General features: G+C 43.6%; 1 protein-coding gene across 7 annotated transcripts in view; it reads left to right on the forward strand.

Moving 5' to 3' along the window:
• slc5a6a (solute carrier family 5 member 6a) overlaps positions 1–20,037 on the forward strand; it is a 66,654-nt gene that overhangs the window by 6,193 nt on the left and 40,424 nt on the right. For all 7 annotated transcript variants that reach the window (XR_015751443.1, XM_087974669.1, XM_087974677.1 and 4 more), the window contains exons 2-5: positions 16–837; positions 10,110–10,175; positions 13,744–13,795; positions 19,817–19,884. Coding sequence is in view for 6 of the 7 variants with exons in the window: in XM_087974669.1 (XP_087830795.1) it covers positions 490–837; positions 10,110–10,175; positions 13,744–13,795; positions 19,817–19,884 (534 nt within the window). In the remaining variant the exon portion in view is untranslated. The remainder of the gene's footprint in view (positions 1–15; positions 838–10,109; positions 10,176–13,743; positions 13,796–19,816; positions 19,885–20,037) is intronic.

The following is a 20,037-nucleotide window of genomic DNA, read 5'->3' on the forward strand; positions in this document are numbered from 1 at the left end:
CTTCTCTTCCTATAGGCTGGATAGAATGTCCCCTCCCCTTCATTTGGTTTATCTTCTAACCAGACTTGGACAGCGTGTTCTCTTCAACTGTTGGCTGTTCCACCTGGCTAAAACCCGATGATCTCTGCTCCGCCTATCTTTGAGACGTTGTGTTTGCACAGACATTCTGGTGGGTCATTAATGAAAGGAATGACCAGAGAGAGGTGGCAATCAAACTGACCAGGACACACACTGTTGAGGGAGAGGAGTCTGGCTGTGCCACTTTCACTGAGCCTTGCATTAGATCAGTTGCCTGTGCACACTAATGACCTCTTGGCGTCATAATGAGAATGACACGGACCTTGCTGTGATGCTCTAAGTTGCCCTCATTCCCCCGTCTGTCTGAACTGAGTGGTGATTCTGTCCCTGGGGAGGCTGTGACAACGTGGAGGGTTTGTACAAGGAACAAGGCATTGTGCTGCAAACCTCCCCACCCCGCCCCCAGTGAGAATGGCCACTTCAACTGTAATGCGCTTTACTGTGGCTGACTATGTCATCTTTGCTCTCCTCCTGATCTTCTCCTCGGTCATTGGCCTCTTTTATGCACTGAGTGGTGGTCGGCAGCGGACGACGCAGGAGTTCCTGTTGGCGGGACGTAGCATGACCTTCTTGCCAGTTGCACTCTCCCTCCTTGCCTCCTTCCAGTCAGCCGTTGCCATCCTGGGTGTGCCAGCTGAGATCTACACATTCGGCACTGAATACTGGTTCCTGGGCTGCTCCTACTTCCTTGGGCTTCTCATTCCCGCTCACATCTTTGTCCCCATGTTCTACCGGCTGAAGATCACCAGTACCTATGAGGTAAGTGGAAAAACAGAAAATGAGGGATTGGAGCAAGACATTACAAGGAGGAGACCAGAATCCCTCCACCTGTCTTGTGGAGAGAACCTGGGATTGTTTTTATCAGGTGGCTGTGGGGGTGGGAGGTAGTGGGCATAGTGTTCATATCACAGGATTAGCAATCCACAACCCCAGGGTAATATCTGGGAACATGGGTTTGAATCCCACCAATGCAGATCGTGAAATTTGAATTCAATACAAAATCTGGAATTTAAAAATTGCTCTAATCGTAATCATGTAACCACTGTGAATTGTTGGATAAACCCATCTGGCCCACAAATATCCTTCAGGGAAAATAAATCTGTCTTTCCTAGTCTGGTTTACGTGTGACTGCAGAACCGTAGCAAAGTGATTAACTCTTAACTGCCCTCTGGGCAAATAGAGGTGGGCAATAAATGCCCACTTCCCAGGATCAAATAAAAAAAAATTAATTGGGGTCTTCAAGACTATCAGTTTTCATCAGGGAAACGGTTTCCAGTGGCAGGAGAATTGGTGAGCAGAAGGCTCAGAGGGAGCAGCTCGTTTGACAAAGAGTGGTTGTGTTCTGGAGTGTACTGCTTGAAAGGAAAGTGGGAGCAGATGCAGGCAGAACCTGTGGAAGGAAATGGGTGAAATATTAGAAAGAGGAAGTTGTGGGATGAGTAAATGAAGTAGCTGAGGAGCCAGATCAACTGGTTCGTTTTCAAAGAGCTGTCACAAGTAGGGTGAGCCAGCTGGCCTCCCCCCAGCCGTGCTTCTAAGATTCTATAAACTGGAATGATTACAACCTATCGGGCAAGATGGAACTGTGGCTTGCTTCACTTGGAGAGGTGGCAAGGTGACTGAAACGTTCTCTTCAGTGCTCTGGAAGGGTACCCACTGAGAACAGGGTGTTCCCATTTGTGGGGAAGTTGGAAAATTGAGGTCAGACTGGAAAGTTGGAAAATAGAGTAGCCACTGAAATGCCTTTATCCAAAAAATGGTTAGAATGTTAAACTCCCTACCACAGGGAGTGGCTGAGGTGAATGATGTCAGCTTAGGAGGAGGCTCACTTAGAGCATTAACTCTGGTATAGACTAGTTAGACACAATATGCTGTACATTGTCGATTTACGGACCCCTTCTGGAAAGGACTGCAACTTTCCTTTAAGTACAGGATGGTTCAGTTGTTGACCAGTTGCAGTCGCTATTAGCTGTTTTAGACTCTGTTTTAGACGCTTGCATGGATTGTTTTGGATATCACTTTACACGTTACAGGCTTCCTAAATGTGCATGATAATAAATGTTCACCTCTAGTCAGTGCCAAGGGAAGTACCACTTTCCTATTGATCGCACCAGCACTCCGTGCTTTTAGTCTGATCATTCTTAACAAATGCACGCAGAGGTTGAAATACAAAATAGAAACAGAACATGTTTTGGTTTTGAAATGTTAACTGCTTCTGTCTTCACACAGGCTGAACATTCTCAGTATTTTATTTCAGATTAACATCTGCAGTGTTTTACATTTGTGGGGTGAAGTTCATTTGGTTAATGGTTATGGCACAGGAGGAGATAATTTAGCCTGTCAAGGCCATGTCTATGTGGAGCAATTCAATTCACTCCCCCGCTCAATCTGCGTAGCCCTGCAAGTTTATTTCCTTCAAGTGCTCAGGCAATTTCATCTTGAAATCACTACTCATCTCTGGTTCCACCACCCTTATAGGTCAAAGCCATTGCTGTTTACTGCATTAAAAAAAAGATTCCGTATAATCATTCCCCTTCCCTTTTGCCGACAACTGTAAATCTGTATCCCTGGTCCTCGTATACTCAGCTGATGGGAACAGCTTTCCATTGTCTGCCTTATCTAAACCTGTCAACCTATGAACACATTACTGGCAAGTGTGAGCTTACAGATCAAAGGCACTTACGGATTTTTAGTATTTTTAATCGACCTGTCCCCGGATGTTATGACACACCACTGGAGTGGGTAGTTCTTGAATCCAGGCCTCCTAGCTCAGGTGTAGGGGCAATACCACAGTATCACGAGACTTGTTACATGTTTTTGTTTCTTTTATATAGCTGGAAGTGTTATCACAAATGACAGAACAGCGTCTTGCCCTCCACCATCCAGTCATTCGAGGTGTTTTTCATCTGTTAAGCATCACCACTAAACTACCCACGTTCCAGTTGATTAACTTATATGTGAAGCCTGCTGATTTAGTTAGGACTGAGATTCTTGCTGAGTAGGGCAATCAAGGATTCTGGCAAAAGGACACAAGTGGCCATGAGGAATTTGGATTAGCCATAATGCTATTGAATACTTCTGTTCCTATTTCTTATGGTCTTATGCCAAGGCAATAATGTCAAAGGTAGATGAGAAGGAGGGGATTAAATCCAAATGGAGTCAGAGGAAAGATAGCCTGTGTGGTTCCCACCTTTCTCCAAAAGTATCGAGGGTATTAGTGTACACAGCCTGCTCCCTGTCCAGCGACATCTGAGCAGAAACATAGCTGTGGAAGAGGGACAGTCAATAGGCAAGCATGACCCTCTCCATGGCCCCCTGCCTGGACCTGTTATTGGTCAATATTCCAGGCCCAGGATCACTCACGTGATGAGGTCCTCTGACTTGCCCACACCTCTCCATTCTGGATAACCAAAGGTCAGGAGTGTAGGGCAACCAAAAGTTCAGCAAATTATTTCTCAAATGATTCAAGAAGTTGTTACCACTTTTTGTAACACATAGTGCCATCAACCACACCTGGATTCCCAATTAGTCAAGTTCCTAGTCCCCGCTGATCCCAGTTAAATTGAAGTAGTTGGGTGGGGCAGAGAAATTATAAAAAGCAGTCAAGATTCTATTCCTTACTTTGCCCTTGATTCCTGTCCTGTTAGTATTTATGGTGATTGGTGTGCTAATCACTAAGTTTTAATTCAGGGCATCTCCCTTACCCCCTCACTGCCCTCCCCTTTTCTCTCAGAAAATTAACTTCTACAACTCTCATCTAAATCCACAAAATGACAAGAGTTGGATGAGATGGTGAAAATGTTTGCTCAGGATTGGACAACGGTCAGAACCATTTGTGATTCCTCCAGTATTGAAGCAGTCATATTCAAATGTGACAAGACCTAGACAGTATCCAGGCTTGGGCTGACAAGCGCCAAGTAACATTTATACTATGCAAATACAAGCAATAACCATCTTCAACAAGAGAGAATCTGACCATCACCCCTTAATGTTCAATTGCATTGCCATAACTGAATGTCTTGCCTGTCAGTATCCTGGAGGTCTCCATTGACCAAAAACTGGACTGAGTTAGCTATATAAATATGGAGGTTACAATAGCAACTCGATGGCAAGATATTCTGCATTGAGAAACTCCCCTCCAATCCCCACTTGTCTGGATGGTGCACTCCAACAGCACTCAAGTCACTACTATCCACGACAAAGTATTTGATCAACATCATCTCCTCCATCAATGGGCAGTGACAGTAGTGTGCACCATCGACAAGAAACACTGCAAGGCTCCAACAGCAGCATCTGCCAAATGTGTGACCTCTAAACCTTAGGAGGACAAGCTTAGGATCCTTTCAAGCTACACAACATCTGGATTCAAAGCATTAAAGCTAATGCTTCAGTGTTGCTGACTTAGAATCCTGGAACTCCCTTCTCAACTGTACTGTGGGTGTACATACACGTTGAGGACTGCAACAACTCAAGCGGGGCCTCTCCCCAACCACCTCCAATGAACTTAAGGATGTGCAATAAATGCTGACCAAGCCACCAAATTCCTTATTCCATGAACGGGTGCAAAGAATTAAGCTCTCTAGGATTGTCAGAAATCGCCATCTGGTTTGCTCAGCTTGTTCAGATGAGAAATTACTGTATTAGAAACAAAATAGGAGCAGGAGTAGGCCATTCAGCCCTTCAAGCCCACTCTGCCATTCAACATGATAATGGCTGATCATCCAACTCAGCACCCTATAGCTGCTTTCCTACACACACTTTTTATCCCTTTAGCCCTAAGAACTATACCTAACACCATGAAAACATTCAATGTTTTGGCCTCATCTTCTTTCTGTTGCAGAGAATTCCACACATTTGTCACTCTCTGATTGAAGAAATTTCTCTTCATCGCATTTTTAAATGGCCGATCCTGTATCTTTAGAATGCGGTGCCTTATCTGATCCCCCGGTCAACAGGAACATAGTTCCTGCACTTAACCTGTCAAGTCCTGTTAAAATGTTTTGGGTTTCTCTGAGGATTTCCCCTCTTTCTCCCCCCCCCCCCCCCCCCCCCAAAAAAATCTTCTAAACTCCAGTGAATATCCAACCTGGCTAATTACCACCGCATTTGTTGATTCTTGATCATCACTGAAGTGATGGAAAGTGTCATCAACTGTACCATCAAGCAGCAATAACCTGCTTAGTGGTGCCCAGTTTGGGCAGTGCCATGGTTACTCAGCCCCTGACCTCATTACACCTCGGTTCATAAGAACTGAATTCCAGAGGTGAGGTGTGAGCGACGATCCTTGAAATGAAGGCCGCATTTGACCATGTGTGGCATCAAGGAGCACTTGCAAAACTGGAATCGATAGGTATTGGAGAAGACTCTCCTGTTTGCAGTCATATCTTGCACAGGGCAAGATGGTTGTGGTTGTTGGAGGTCAGTTACCCCGGCTCCAGGACATCTCTGCAGGAGTTCCTCAGGGTAGTGTCCAAGGTCCATCCACCTTCAGCTGCCTCATCAGTGACCTTTCTTTCGTCGTAAAGGCCAGAAGTGGGGAGGTTTGCCAATGATTGCATAACGTTCAGCACCATTTGCAACTCCTGGACTCACCACATGAACCTAGTGGCTACAAGATCGGGTCAGAGGCTAGCAATACTGCGGCAAGTAACTCAGCTCATGACTTCCCAAAGTCTGTCCACCATCGACAAGGCTTAAGTCAGAAGCTAGGATGAGGAGGAGCTGGTGTTGAACTGGGGTGGACAAAGTTAAAAATCACACAATACCAGGTTATCGTCCAACAATAGCATATGTGCAGGCGGATTTAAACTTGAGACAGACTGGGAATGCAGCAAAAAGGAAGGATAACTTAGGACATCTTATGACTTCCAATATCTCTAATGCTAAGAAAGTTAGCATTAAGGCACTTTACCTGAATGCTCGTACCATTCGTAACAAAGCAGATGAACTAATGGCACAGATCATCGTGAATGATTATGATGTGGTAGGCATCACAGAGACGTGGTTACAGGGGGGTCAGGACTTGCAGTTGAACATCCAAGGGTTTTCAACTTATCGAAAAGACAGGGAGGTGGGCAGAGAGGGCGGGGTTGCCTTGTTAGTTAAGAACAAAATTAAATCTATGGCACTGAATGACATGGCATCGGATGATGTGGAGTCTGTGTGGGTGGAATTGAGGAACCACAAAGGCAAAAACACCATAGTGGGAGTTATGTACAGACCTCCTAACAGTGGTCAGGACCAGGGGCGCAACATGTACCGGGAAATAGAGAAGGCATGTCAGAAAGGCAAGGTCACGGTGATCATGGGAGACTTCAATATGCAGGTGGACTGGGTAAATAATGTTGCCAGTGCATCCAAAGAAAGGGAATTCATGGAATGCTTACAGGATGGCTTTTTGGAACAGCTTGTCATGGAGCCCACAAGGGAGCAGGCTATTCTGGACCTCGTGCTATGTAATGAACCAGACTTTATAAAAAATCTTAAAGTAAGGGAACACTTTGGAAGCAGCGATCAAAATATGGTAGAGTTCAGTCTGCAATTTGAAAGAGAGAAGGCAAAATCGGATGTAATGGTGTTACAGTTAAATAAAGGTAATTATGAGGGCATGCGAGAGGAACTGACGAAAATAGACTGGAAGCAGAGGCTAGCGGGGAAGACGGTAGAGCAAAAATGGCAGGAGTTTGTGGGTAAAATTGAGGACACTGTACAGAGGTTCATCCCCAAGAAAAGAAAGATTATCCGGGGAGGGATTAGACAGCCATGGCTCACAAAGGAAGTCAGGAAATCTATCAAAGAAAAAGAGAGATCCTATAAAGTGGCCAAGAGCACTGGGAAATCAGAAGATTGGGAAGGCTACAAAAACAAACAGAGGATAACAAAGAGAGAAATAAGGAAGGAGAGGATCAAATATGAAGGTAGGCTAGCCAGTAATATTAGAAATTATAGTAAAAGTTTCTTTCAATACATAAGAAACAAACGACAGGCAAAAGTAGACATTGGGCCACTTCAAACTGATGCTGGAAGCCTAGTGCTGGGAGATAAGGAAATAGCTGGAGAACTTAATGAGTACTTTGCATCAGTCTTCACAGTGGAAGACATGAGTAATATCCCAACAATTAAAGGGAGTCAGGGGGCTGAGTTGAGTATCGTTGCCATTACAAAAGAGAAAGTGCTAGAAAAGCTAAAAGGTCTTAAAATTGATAAATCTCCTGGCCCCGATGGGCTACATCCTAGAGTTCTGAGGGAGGTGGCTGAGGAAATAGCGGAGGCGTTGGTTGAGATCTTTCAAAAGTCACTGGAGTCAGGGAAAGTCCTGGATGATTGGAAGATCGTTGTTGCAACCCCCTTGTTCAAGAAAGGATCAAGACAAAAGATGGAAAATTATAGGCCAATTAGCCTAACCTCGGTTGTTGGTAAAATTCTAGAATCCATCGTTAAGGATGAGGTTTCTAAATTCTTGGAAGAGCAGGGTCGGATTAGAACAAGTCAACATGGATTTAGTAAGGGGAGGTCGTGCCTGACAAACCTGTTGGAATTCTTTGAAGAGGTGACAAGTAGGTTAGACCAGGGAAACCCAGTGGATGTGGTCTACCTAGACTTCCAAAAGGCCTTTGATCAGGTGCCACATGGGAGGCTGCTGAGCAAGGTGAGGGCCCATGGTGTTCGAGGTGAGCTACTGGTATGGATTGAGGATTGGCTGTCTGACAGAAAGCAGAGAGTTGGGATAAAAGGTTCTTTTTCGGGATGGAAGCCGGTGACAAGCGGTGTCCCACAGGGTTCAGTGTTGGGGCAGCAGCTGTTCACATTATATATTAATGATCTGGATGAAGGGACTGGGGGCATTCTAGCGAAGTTTTCCGATGATACAAAGTTAGGTGGACAGGCAGGTAGTACTGAGGAAGTGGGGAGGCTACAGAAGGATCTAGACAGTTTGGAAGAGTGGTCCAGGTAATGGCTGATGGAATTCAATGTGAGCAAATGTGAGGTCTTGTACTTTGGAAAAAAGAATACAAGCATGGACTACTTTCTAAATGGTGAGAAAATTCGTAAAGCCAAAGTACAAAGGGATCTGGGAGTGTTTGTTGAGGATTCTCTTAAGGTAAACCTGCAGGTTGAGTCCATGATTAAGAAAGCGAAGGCAATGTTGTCATTTATCTCAAGAGGATTGGAATATAAAAGCAGCGATGTGCTACTGAGACTTTATAAAGCTCTGGTTAGGCCCCATTTGGAGTACTGTGTCCAGTTTTGGTCCCCACACCTCAGGAAGAACATACTGGCACTGGAGCATGTCCAGCGGAGATTCACACCTATCTGGAATGGTAGGTCTAACATATGAGGAACGGCTGAGGATCCTGGGATTGTATTCATTGGAGTTTAGAAGATTAAGGGGAGATCTAATAGAAACTTACAAAATAATACATGGCTTGGAGAGGGTGGACGCTAGGAAATTGTTTCCATTAGGTGAGGAGACTAGGACCCGTGGACACAGCCTTAGAATTAGAGGGGTAAATTCAGAACAGAAATGCGGAGACATTTCTTCAGCCAGAGAGTGGTGGGCCTGTGGAATTCATTGCCGCAGAGTGCAGTGGAGGCCGGGATGCTAAATGTCTTCAAGGTAGAGATTGATAAATTCTTGATGTCACAAGGAATTAAGGGCTACGGGGAGAATGTGGGTAAGTGGAGTTGAAATGCCCATCAGCCATTATTGAATGGCGGAGTGGACTCGATGGGCCGAATGGACTTACTTCCGCTCCTATGTCTTATGGTCTAACAAAGTTATTTGGAAGCCCTAGCTTTGAGTGCTACTCCTTCACAGCTACCAGATGAAGGAGCAGTGCTGCGAAAGCTAGTGTTTCCAAATAAACCTGTTGGACTATAACCTGGTATGGTGTGATCTTTAACTAAGTCAGGAGTGTGATGGAATATCCCCCACTTTCCTGGAGGGTGCAGCTCCAATAATACTCAAGAAACATGACACCATTCATGAGAAAGCATCCCGTTTGATTGGCATCACATCTGGAAGCATCCATATCCTCTGCCATAATGCTCAGTAGCAGAAGTGTGTACTATTTACAAGATGCACTGCAGAAATTCACCAAAGATCTTCAACAGCACCTTCCCAAACTACGACCACTCTAGAAGTACAAGGGCAACGGATACATAGGAACACCATCACCTTCAAGTCCCTCTCCAAGTCACTCACCACCCTGACTTGGAAATATCTCACCTTTACTGTTCTTTCACTGTCACTGGGTCAAAATCCTGGAGTCCCTTCCCAAAGGGCATCGTGTCGATCCACAGCAGGTGGACTGCAGTGGTTCAGGGTGGTAGCTCACCACCATCTTCTCAAGGGCATCTAGGGATGGGCAATAAATGCTGGCTCAGCCAATGACAGTCATGTCCCATGAGTGAATAAAAGAAATTGTCTTAACAAATCCAATTTCCCTTCATACATCAGCCCTGTCATTCGATCTAGTAAAGCTCTGTTACACTCCCTCCATAGCCTTCCTTAGAAAAGGACCAAAACCACATCCAGTACTCTGGATATGCTGTCACCAAGACCTTGTATAATTGCAGCAATCAATCCCTGCTCCTGTACACCTCACCCAAACTCAACAACGTGTGACTCCAGGTCCAAAGCAAACTGGTTGACCCTAAACTGCCTTCTGAAATGGCTCAGCAAAGCACTCCATTGAATAGCAATAAGTTGTGACATTGTCAACAATGCCCACATCCGGTCAAATAAAGGGCAATGGGAGCAGCCCCATCTCATCCGGAGACCTCTTGCAGTGCAGCAGTTTCTCAGTATTACCCTGAATGTCTCAGTCTGGATGGTGTGCTCAGGTCCCTGAAGTGTGACTTTTATGCAGAGACGTCTGACCCAGGCCACATTCAGTAAGGTGACTAGAATTCAGGAGATGGGTTTGTACCCTCTGTCCCCAGATTCTGGTTCTACGACCACTTAGATTGTTTTGGGTCCGATTGTCTGTAACTCGAATCCTAATGTGGAGTTTGTGTTTCTTTTCCAGTACCTTGAACTGCGGTTTAACAAGGCAACGCGATTGTGTGGGACACTGACCTTCATTTTCCAGATGGTGAGTCTGATCTCCACCAGATAGTTAATAACCCCAGAACAATGATTCCTTTGAATCGAATTCCTTGTGTGTGACCTGTTTATTTCGACCAAAGGATCTTAAGTTTTATTGTACACGGTATCCTAAAAGGGACCTGTGTAATAGCTTGCTAGTGGCTCTGTGGTCATGCATCTGCATCTTGCAGGCAATATTGCTTCTCAGATGGAATTTTTCTTTATAACAGTCAGGAATAAAACATAAACTTGCACTCTAGCAAAAAAAAAACTCCATCACTCTCCTTACTATTGGGATTTTGCTATCCTGTTTAGTAAATCTGTGTCTTTAACCAACCATGCAATCACTGTTCAGTTTATCTTCAATCTGTAGAGGTTAATTGTTAAGCTAAGTGTTCCCTAAATTCTGAATAGCTAATGAAAACAGTTCTATGTGCTGCATGTAAAATTTCAGACAGTACAGTCCTTCATGTCTCTGCCAACTCTTTTAACGTTATCCAGTTCCTCCTTAACCCCCCCCCGTGATGACTTCTCTCTGGTTCCTTTGGCAATTGCCTTAAAAGTGTGCTCCATGGTTACTAATGGTCCTGTCAGCTGACTACAGTTATACAAGTGGATATTGTTCGGTGTAGGTGCTGGATTGGATTTGAGGACTGCAATGTAACCCTTTTCCAGTATGTGACTTGCAACCAATAAAGTAATTTTAAAGAGTTGTAACAAGCAACTGCTTTGCACGCAGCAAGCTATCATAAACAGCAACGTGATAATAACCATGTCATCATTTGGTGTTGTGGAAGAAGAATTCAATATTTATTAGGATGCTAAAAGAGCACCCTTGCACCTATTCAGATAGCATTGAGGCATCTTCTCCGCCCATCTGAGAGGGCATTACAGAGTCTTCACTTAACGTAGGATTTGAAAATCAGCTTTTCTGACAGAGCAGCATTCCCTCAATACTGTACTTCTGACAGAGCAGCATTCCTCAATGTGGGATGTATCTCCCTAATCCAACACACTCGGGTCTGGCACCCGAGTGCACCCAGTATTCCCACAAACCTGGATTCAAGAAGGCACATTTTACAGTGCAGAGGAAAATGTCTGGTCATTTAACTGCGGTTAAGACAGTTTTACGCACAACAAGTCACAGGTGTGAAACAAATGGATTAAACTCTTCTGCTGAGGCTGGTGGTGCGATTTCCCATGATCCAGGAAAGACCTGGTGCCAATGTTGCCAATTTAAGAAGGTACAAACTATCACATACCTCTGTCAGTGCTGGGCCACACACTGCAGTATTTGCTCATTGCTGCACCTCCAACAATAGACCACTCCCTCACTGCATTAGAAAGGTCAGGCTACATTGTGTTGTCAAACCTCAAGATGGGCGACATGGCGGAACTTTCACTGCATTGAAACCAAAGGCAACAAAGACCCATTTAACAAAAGACTTGTTATTGTGGCAAAAATAATAGAATTAACTTACGGAAACAAACAGGGGAAAGTAACCCAGTAAATAGCAGTCAGGACCAAGTGTAGCATCAAGGAGCCCTAGCAAAATTGAGTCAGTGGGAATCAGAGAGAAAAACAATCTGTTGTTGATGTCATAGCACAAGCTAAGCTGGCTGTAATTGTTTGAGGTTCATCATCTCAAGTCAGTCATCTCAGCTGCAGGACATCTTTGTCAGTGTCGAATTCCAGCCATTTTCGACTGCATCATCAAGGACCTTCCCTCCATCATAAGATCAGAGCTGGGAGTGCTTGCTGATGATTGCGCAATGTTCAGCATCATTCTCAACCCTTCAGATACTGAAGCAGCCCATGTCCATTTGCAGCAAGACCTGGACAACAGTCCAGCAACTAACATTCGCACCATACAAGTGCCAGGCAATGACAATGTCCAACAAGAGAGAATCTAGCCATTGTGCCTAGATATTTAATGGCATTACCGATGTTGAATCTCCCACTATCAGTATCCTGTGGTCAGCACTGGCCAGAAATTGAACTGGACTAGCCATATAAATATTGTGGCTACAAGAACAAGTCTGAGGCTGTGAATTTTGCGTGACAAATTTAACTCTTGACTCTCCAAACCTGTCACCACTTACAAAGTCAGTAGTGTGGTGGAATAATTTCCACTTACCTGGATGACAACATTCCAGATCTTGACATCGTTTAGGTACCTGTCCATTACCTTCAACGTTCGCTATCTTCACCACTGATGCGCAGTGGCAGCATTATGTATTATTACAAGGTGCTCTGCAGTAACTTACCAAGGCACCTTCAACAGCCCCTTCCAAACCTATGACCTGTACCACTTAGAAGGACAAGGTTTGTACTTGCATGGAAACAGCACCAACTCGACATTCCCCTCCAAGCATGGGACTTGACATGGGACTAGTCACTGGGTTAAAATCCAGAAACTCTCTCCCTGTGGGTTGTCCCCATTTTATGTTTTTTTTTATTTTACTTTTATTTGTTCACAGGATGTGGGCATCACTAACTAGGCCAACATTTATTGCCCATCTTGATTAACACATTTAAAAGTTAACCTCATTGTTGTGGGTCTGGAGTCACATAGACCAGACCAGGCCAGGGTTGGGGGGAGTGGGTTCCTTCCCTAAAGGACATCGATGAACCAGATGGTATTTTACAACATTTGACAGTGGTTACATGGTCGTCATGAGGCCAGCATTTTTTTATTTACAGATTTTTTTTTTTTAAAAATTGAATTTAATTTTCACCATCTGCCTTGCTGGAATTTGAACATGTCACCAGACCATTAGTTTGGGGATCTGGATTACTAACTTGGTGACATTATTGTAATGACACTGGCAGCTCACTTACATTTTCTCCAAGGCAATTTGAAATGAGCAATAAATGCTGGCCTTGTCAGTGGTGCTCACACACTTCAACAAGTTGAAAACATTATTGTTTTAGAAAGGGTGAGATCCAACTTGGATGACCATTTTGACTTCCTTCTGAGACGTTGATGTCTCAAGATGGCAATGAGAATTCCTACAACATATAACCTCCAGAAGGTGGCTTTGATATAGTTCCACATGAAAGACTGCCTAGTAAGGACAGGCTCTCTCAGTGCTTATGGTTCAACATTGTTACTGGCTGACAATCTCAGGAAAACATTGCTAATCTGTGACCTAACTCCATTCACCCGGCCCAAATCCCTTATTACCTTTGTTTAAGAAAATGTTATCTTTCTCCAAATTAAAATTAACAACTGATCTAGCGTCAACTGCTATTGGTGGACGAGAGTTCCAAACCTCTAACACCCTTTGCATGTAGAAGTGCTTTTCTCCTGAATGGGCTGGTCCTTTTTAGACAGTGTTCCCTAGTTTTAGAATCTCCAACCAGTGTGTATAGTCTATCTTTAGCTACCCTGTTGTTATTACACAGCACTTCAATACTATCAGGAAATATAGGTTCTCCATTCCAGTGGGGTTTCAACTCACTGACTCACAAGTAATAGTACTGACAGTAAGATTGATTTCAAATTGACAGCTGCGGGGTGTGAGTGAGGCTTTTCTTCATGCTAATAGCAATATTTCTCTTCTAATTGCAGGTGATTTACATGGGTCTTGTGCTGTATACACCTGCGCTGGCACTGAATGCAGGTACTTTACAATGGGATCACAGCATATGGAAATAATCCAGGCATTTGAAGCTCACCTGTGTGAACACCCTCAGACCTGAGCTGATTCTCCAGCTGCCACCATAATTATATAAAAGAATTAATCAGTTATTTCCACAAGATAGCAACCTGCACAGATGTTTTCTTGAAAAAGCTAGATTTTTAAACCCAGATCCGATCATTCACAGCATTGTTGGTTTGCAGTTGTCTCAGATGCTCAAATCTAATGGGTTCCAGTCCATGTAAAGCAGGATCAGTAAGTGTTCTGTCTGAAAAGGCTGTGTGGTTCACTTTGTCACAAGAAATTCTCCTGAGCTTCCCTCTAGTTCTTGTGCCAATTCTCCTAAATTAATTGCTGACCTTCTGCAAGTGAAAGTGGATTCTCCATATTTACTTGATCGTTAAAGCCCACTGAATGTTTCAGATTGTTTGAATTGAACTCTGTGATTCAATTTGAACTCCAAATGTACAAATTTACAAGCTAGGATCATAGGTAGGTCACTCAGCCTACTCCTTCACTGATGAAATTGTGGCTGGTCTGATTTATTCCACATTCTCACCTGCCTTTTAACCCCTTTCTTAACAACAGTCTATCAACCTCTGCCTCAAAAATATTCAAAAACTGTGCTTCCAGCAACTTTTGAGAAGAGCAAAGTTTTTTCCTTATGTCTTTAATGGCGGCTCCATCTTTTTAAACAGTAGCCCCAGTTTAAAATTCTCCCACAGGTTAAAATCCTGGGACTCCCCACTCTTCATTTTCTTCATCCCCTAAAGGATTCCTAAGCGGCTTGTCTGGGTAAATGTTGAGAGGATGTTTACCTTTATTGAAGAGTCTAGGACCAAAAGGCGTCGTCTTAGAATAATGGGGTGCCAATTTAAGACTGAGATGAGGAATTTCTTCTCCCACAGGGTTGTGTGTCTTTTGAAGTTTTGCTGCAGAGAGCTGTGCAGGCAGAGTTCTTGTGCATACTTAGGGCTGATAGGTTACAGGGAAAGGTACAAAAGTGGGTCTGAGGAATGTTGGATCAGCCATGATCTGATTGAAAGGTGGAGCAGGCTTGAGGGGACGATTCGCCTGCTCCTGTTTCTATTTCTAATGGTCTTAAGGCGTTGTGGGTCTACCCAGGTAAAATCGCCATCATCCCAGAGGACCATAGGATTGCTCTCTCATTCAAGAGAGATGGCAAGATTAATCTGAGGGTCACCACGTCTCAGGTGAGGGGAGAGGTTGAAAAAGCAGAAACTTTAGCTCAGTTGCCTGGATATCTGGTTTGCAGATCTACCTACAGTACATGGACTGTAGTAGTTAAGAAGGCAGTTCACCGCCATCTTCTCAAGGGCAAATAGGGATAGGCAATAAATGCTGGCCCATGCAGTGACAGCTACGTCCCACAAGTGAATAAAATTAAAATGGAAGCATCCTTTCTGCATCCACCCTGTCAAGACCCCTTGACATCTTGTATCTTACAATCAAATTATCCCTTACCCTTCTAAACTGCAGTCTGTCCAAAGTTTCCTCATAAAACAATCTGCAATACCGGTTATTAGTCTAATAAACCTTCTCTGAGCTGCTTCCAAAGCATTTACATCCTTCTTTAAGGAAGGAGACCTGTATTCTGTACTCCAGACGTGGTCTCCCCAATGTCCTGCTTTTGTAATAAGTGCTTTCCTGAATACTTGCTGTACCTCTAGACCCAGCCTATTGCAATTCATGCACAAGGGCAGCCAGAACCCTATGCATCTCAACTTTGCTATCTCGCACCATTTAAGTATTATGCTACTGCATTATCCTTCCTACCAAAATGGTGAATTTCTTATTTTCCTACATTGTAATCCATTTGGCAGATCTTTCCCAATTCACTTATATTATTTAAATCTTTTCGTAGCCTCCTTATGTTCTCTCCAGAGTTTACTTTCCTACCTATGCATCATCACCAAATTTGGAGACCATACCTCTGTTCCTTTGTCCAGTTCATAGAGCTGTACAGCACAGAAACAGGCCCTTTGATCCAACACGTACATGCCGACCAGATATCCTATATAAATCTAGCCCTATTTGTCAGCGCTTGGCCCATTTCCCTCTAAACCATTCTTATTCCTACTCCTTTTAAATGTTATAATTGTACCATCCTCCACCACCTCCTGTGGCAGCTTACTCCATACATGCACAGCCTTCTGCGTGAAAAGGTTGTCCCTTTGGTCCCTTTTATATCTTTGCCATTTCACCCTAAGCCCATGTCTTCGAGCTTTGGATTCCCCCACCCCAGGGAAAGGATCTTGCCTATTCATCCCATCCATGCCCCTCATGATTTTATAAACCTCTGTACCCCTAAGTTTCCACGTTCCACAGAAAACAATCACAGCCTATTCAGCTTCTCCCTGTAGCTCAAACCCTGCAATGCTGGCAACATCCTTGTAAATCTTTTTTGAACCCTTTCAAGTTTCACAACATCCTCCCTATAGCAGGGCGACCATGACTGCATGCAATACTCCAAAAGTGGCCTAATCAATGTCCTGTACAGTCGCAACTCCCAACTCCTATACTCAATGCACTGACCAATAAAGGTAAGCATACCAAATGCTGCCTTCACTATCCTTTCTACCTGCAACTCCATTTTCAAGCAACTATGAACCTGCACTCCAAAGTCTCTTTGTTAAGCAGCACTCCCAGGACCTTAGCATTAAGTGTATGAGTGCTGCCCTGATTTGCCTTTCTAAAATGCAGCACCTCACATTTATTTAAACTCCATCTGCCATTCCTCAGCCCATTGTCCCATCTAAATTAAGGTCCCATTGTACTCTGAGGGAACCTCTTCACTATCCACAACACCACCAATTTTGGTGTCATCTGCTAACTTACTCACTCATCATTTCACATCCAAGTTATTAAATGATGAAAAGCAGTGGATCCAGCACCGATCCTTGCGACACACCACTGGTCACAGGCCTTCAATCTGAAAAGCAACCCTCCAGCACCATCCTCTGTCTGCGAGCCAGTTCTGTATCCAACTAGCTAGTTCTCCCTCTATTCCATGTGATCTAACCTTGCTAAACAGTCTACCATGAGGAACCTTGTTAAACACCTTACTGAAGTCCATACTGATAACATTCACTGCCCTGCCCTCATCAATCTTCTTTGTTACTTCTTCAAAAGACTCAATCAAGTTAGCGAGAGACAGTTTTCCACGTACAACCATGTTGGCAATCCCTAATTAGTCTTTGCCTTTCCAATGACATGTCAATCCTGTCCCTCAGGATTCCTTCCAACAACTTGCCCACTACCGATGTCAGGCTCACCAGTTTATAGTTCCCTGGCTTTTCATTATCACCCTTCTTAAACAGTGGCACCATGTTAGCCAACCTCCGGTCTTCCGGCACCTCACCTGTGGCTATCAATGTTAAAATATCGCAGCAAGGGATCCAGCAATCTCTACCCTAGCTTCCAAAGAGATCTAGTGTATACCTGGTCAGATTTATTCCCTTCTGTGTTTTAAGTCATCCAGCACTACCTCTCTAATACTGACATTTTTCAAAATTAGATTAAATTAAATTTTGTCACTATTTATTTCCCTGCGTTCTATGTCCTTCTCCACAGTAAACACTGATGCAAAATACGCCCATTTAGTATCTCTCCCATCTCCTGCGGTTCCACACATAGGCAGCCTTGCTGATCTTTAAGGAACTCTATTCTCTTCATAGTTACCCTTTTGCCCTTAATGAATCCCTTTGGATTCTCCTTATTTGCCAAAGCTATTTCATTTTTTGATGACCTGATTTCCCTCTTAAGTATACTCCTACTGACTTTATGCTCATCTAAGGATGCACTCAGTCCGTGCTGTCTATACCTGACATATGCATCCTTTTTCTTAACCAAACCCTCAATTTCTCTTGTCTTCATCCAGCAAATTATGAACAGTTGAGATCCCTGTGGCACACACTCATTTAATCCTGCCAACCTGAAATAAAAGCATGTATACCTGCTCTCTGCATCCTGTTACCTAACCAATATGCTACCCTCCACTGCACTTACTTTAATTTTCTACAATAATCTTCTGTAAATCTAAATACAGTATGTGCACTTTATCCCTTTTATGTATAGCACATATTACTTCCTCAAAAAACTCCCAATGGATTGGTTAAGCATTATTTCCCTTTCACAGATGTTGGCTGTGCTTGATCATCTTTAAATTATCTAAGCTATAACTTATTTAATGAAAACACAAAGTGCTTGAGAACCTCAGCAGTTCTGAGACCATCTGCGGAGAGAAAAACATGAGTAAATATTTTGAGTCCAGTATAACTATCTGGCTCGAAACATGAACGCTGATCTTTCTCCACAGATACTGCCAGCTAAGTTGAGTTTCTTCAGCACTTAATGGTTCTATTTCAGATATCCAGCATCCACTTTAATAGCTTCAGATATCTTCCCTATGACACTTGTAACGTTGACTGGCTCATAGTTTCCTCCTTTCCGTCTTTCTCACTCTTTTGAATAAAGGAGTTGCATTTGCTACCTTCTCATCAAATGGGAACTTCCTGAATCTAGGCAGTTTTGGAAAATTAAAGCCACCCAATTATCTGCCCTCCAGTTTCTTGTTATTTCCAAATGTATAATAATGAAGTAATTATGATGAGTTTCCGAGTGAATCTGGATTTGTGGTTCAACTGCATTTCCTGCTATGTGAAGCTTAAATGTAAGATCCTGGGCTGTTTAAGGACCTAGTCAAAGCTGCTAAACCACTTAAAAAGGCACTAAATCCACAGCACGTGATCTGTAACTAATCAAAATTATACATGCCCAACGGAAGACCAAAATAATTATATGTTTCAAGTCAGTGCCATGGAAATAAAGCAGGAAGAAATGATCTAAATCATATGACTGGATACTAGAGAAATGAGAATGTGAGATCAGGCCAGAAAAGTTAAAACGCAGTCGGCATTTGAGACCACCATGATCTTTGATTCCACGCTACAAATTAAATCATTGTAACATTTTTTTTTGAACAAAAATACTTAAATGTTGCAGAGAAATGTGCCCAAAGGCTAGGCTGATATCAGTTGCTCATTAACAGAAAGGAGTAACTGTCCTTGAAATAGTGTTGAATCGCCAACACAGTATTCTCCTTTGTGCTGCATTAGCTGTGACTGGAGAAGTGCAAAAGTAATGTTTTGCAAAGCTTGTGGGGAGAAAAGGAAGTGGTGGTGGTGGTTGGCTGTGCTATTTTATTTACTACTTGCTGGGGTTGAACATGATCCCTAAATAAAATCGAGGTAGTTGCCACCAGTAAATCATTTTGCAGTTTTGAATGGCCTTCTCATGATTAGCATACATGTATCACACATAAAATGGAAGGAGAAAGTGGTGGGGTAGGGGTAGTTTGGTGGCAGAGTAGGACTGCTAGTTTGAATGGGCCAGAGCGGGAAGAGGATGGGAGAGCATGTGGGGGTGTGGGAGGTAGACGGGGTTGTGGGCAGAGAGCAGGAGGAAACTTCAGCAGAGGAGAAAACTTTTTTTTTCTTACATTGGTAATGGTAGCGAGGTTACAGTCCCTTGATTTTTGCCATTGTGAGAGTTCTCCTTTTGGCCCACTTGTTAGCTTTCCTCTGGCCTTCTGATGTTCAAATATTTGAGGCTGCATGGTGGCTCAGTAGTTACCACTATTACCACTCAGCGCCAAGGAAGTGGGTTCGATCCCAGCCTCGGGCGACTGTGTGGAGTTTGCACATTCTCCCTGTGTCTGCGTGGGTTTCCTCCGGGTGCTCTGGTTTCCTCCCACAATTCAAAGAAGCGCCGGTTAGGTGAATTGCCAATGCAAAATTGCCCATAGTGAGGGATGTGTAGGTTAGGTGCATTGGTCAGGGGTAAATGTAAAGTAATAGGTAGGGGATTGGGTCTGGGTGGGTTACTCTTCAGAGGTTCAGTGGACTTGTTGGGCCAAAGGGCCTGTTTCCACACTGTAGGGATTCTATTCTATGACATTAAGACTTGTGATTTTGTTTTCAGTGACTGGCTTCGATTTGTGGGGCGCAGTGTTAACCATGGGGTTAGTTTGCACACTGTATACAGCACTGGTGAGTATTCAATGGGTCAGAGAGCTCCAATGTTCCACTCAATGTTGATGGCTTAAATCAAGTCTTGACTTTATACAATGCTTTTTGCAACCTCATGATGTCCCAAAGAGAGGACATACCTTTGAATTGTAGTCACCGCTATATTGTAGGAAA

Source organism: Chiloscyllium plagiosum, unplaced genomic scaffold, assembly GCF_037043375.1.
Source record: "Chiloscyllium plagiosum isolate Xiang-an unplaced genomic scaffold, Cpla_swu_hap1 HiC_scaffold_2, whole genome shotgun sequence".
NCBI lineage: Eukaryota > Metazoa > Chordata > Chondrichthyes > Orectolobiformes > Hemiscylliidae > Chiloscyllium > Chiloscyllium plagiosum.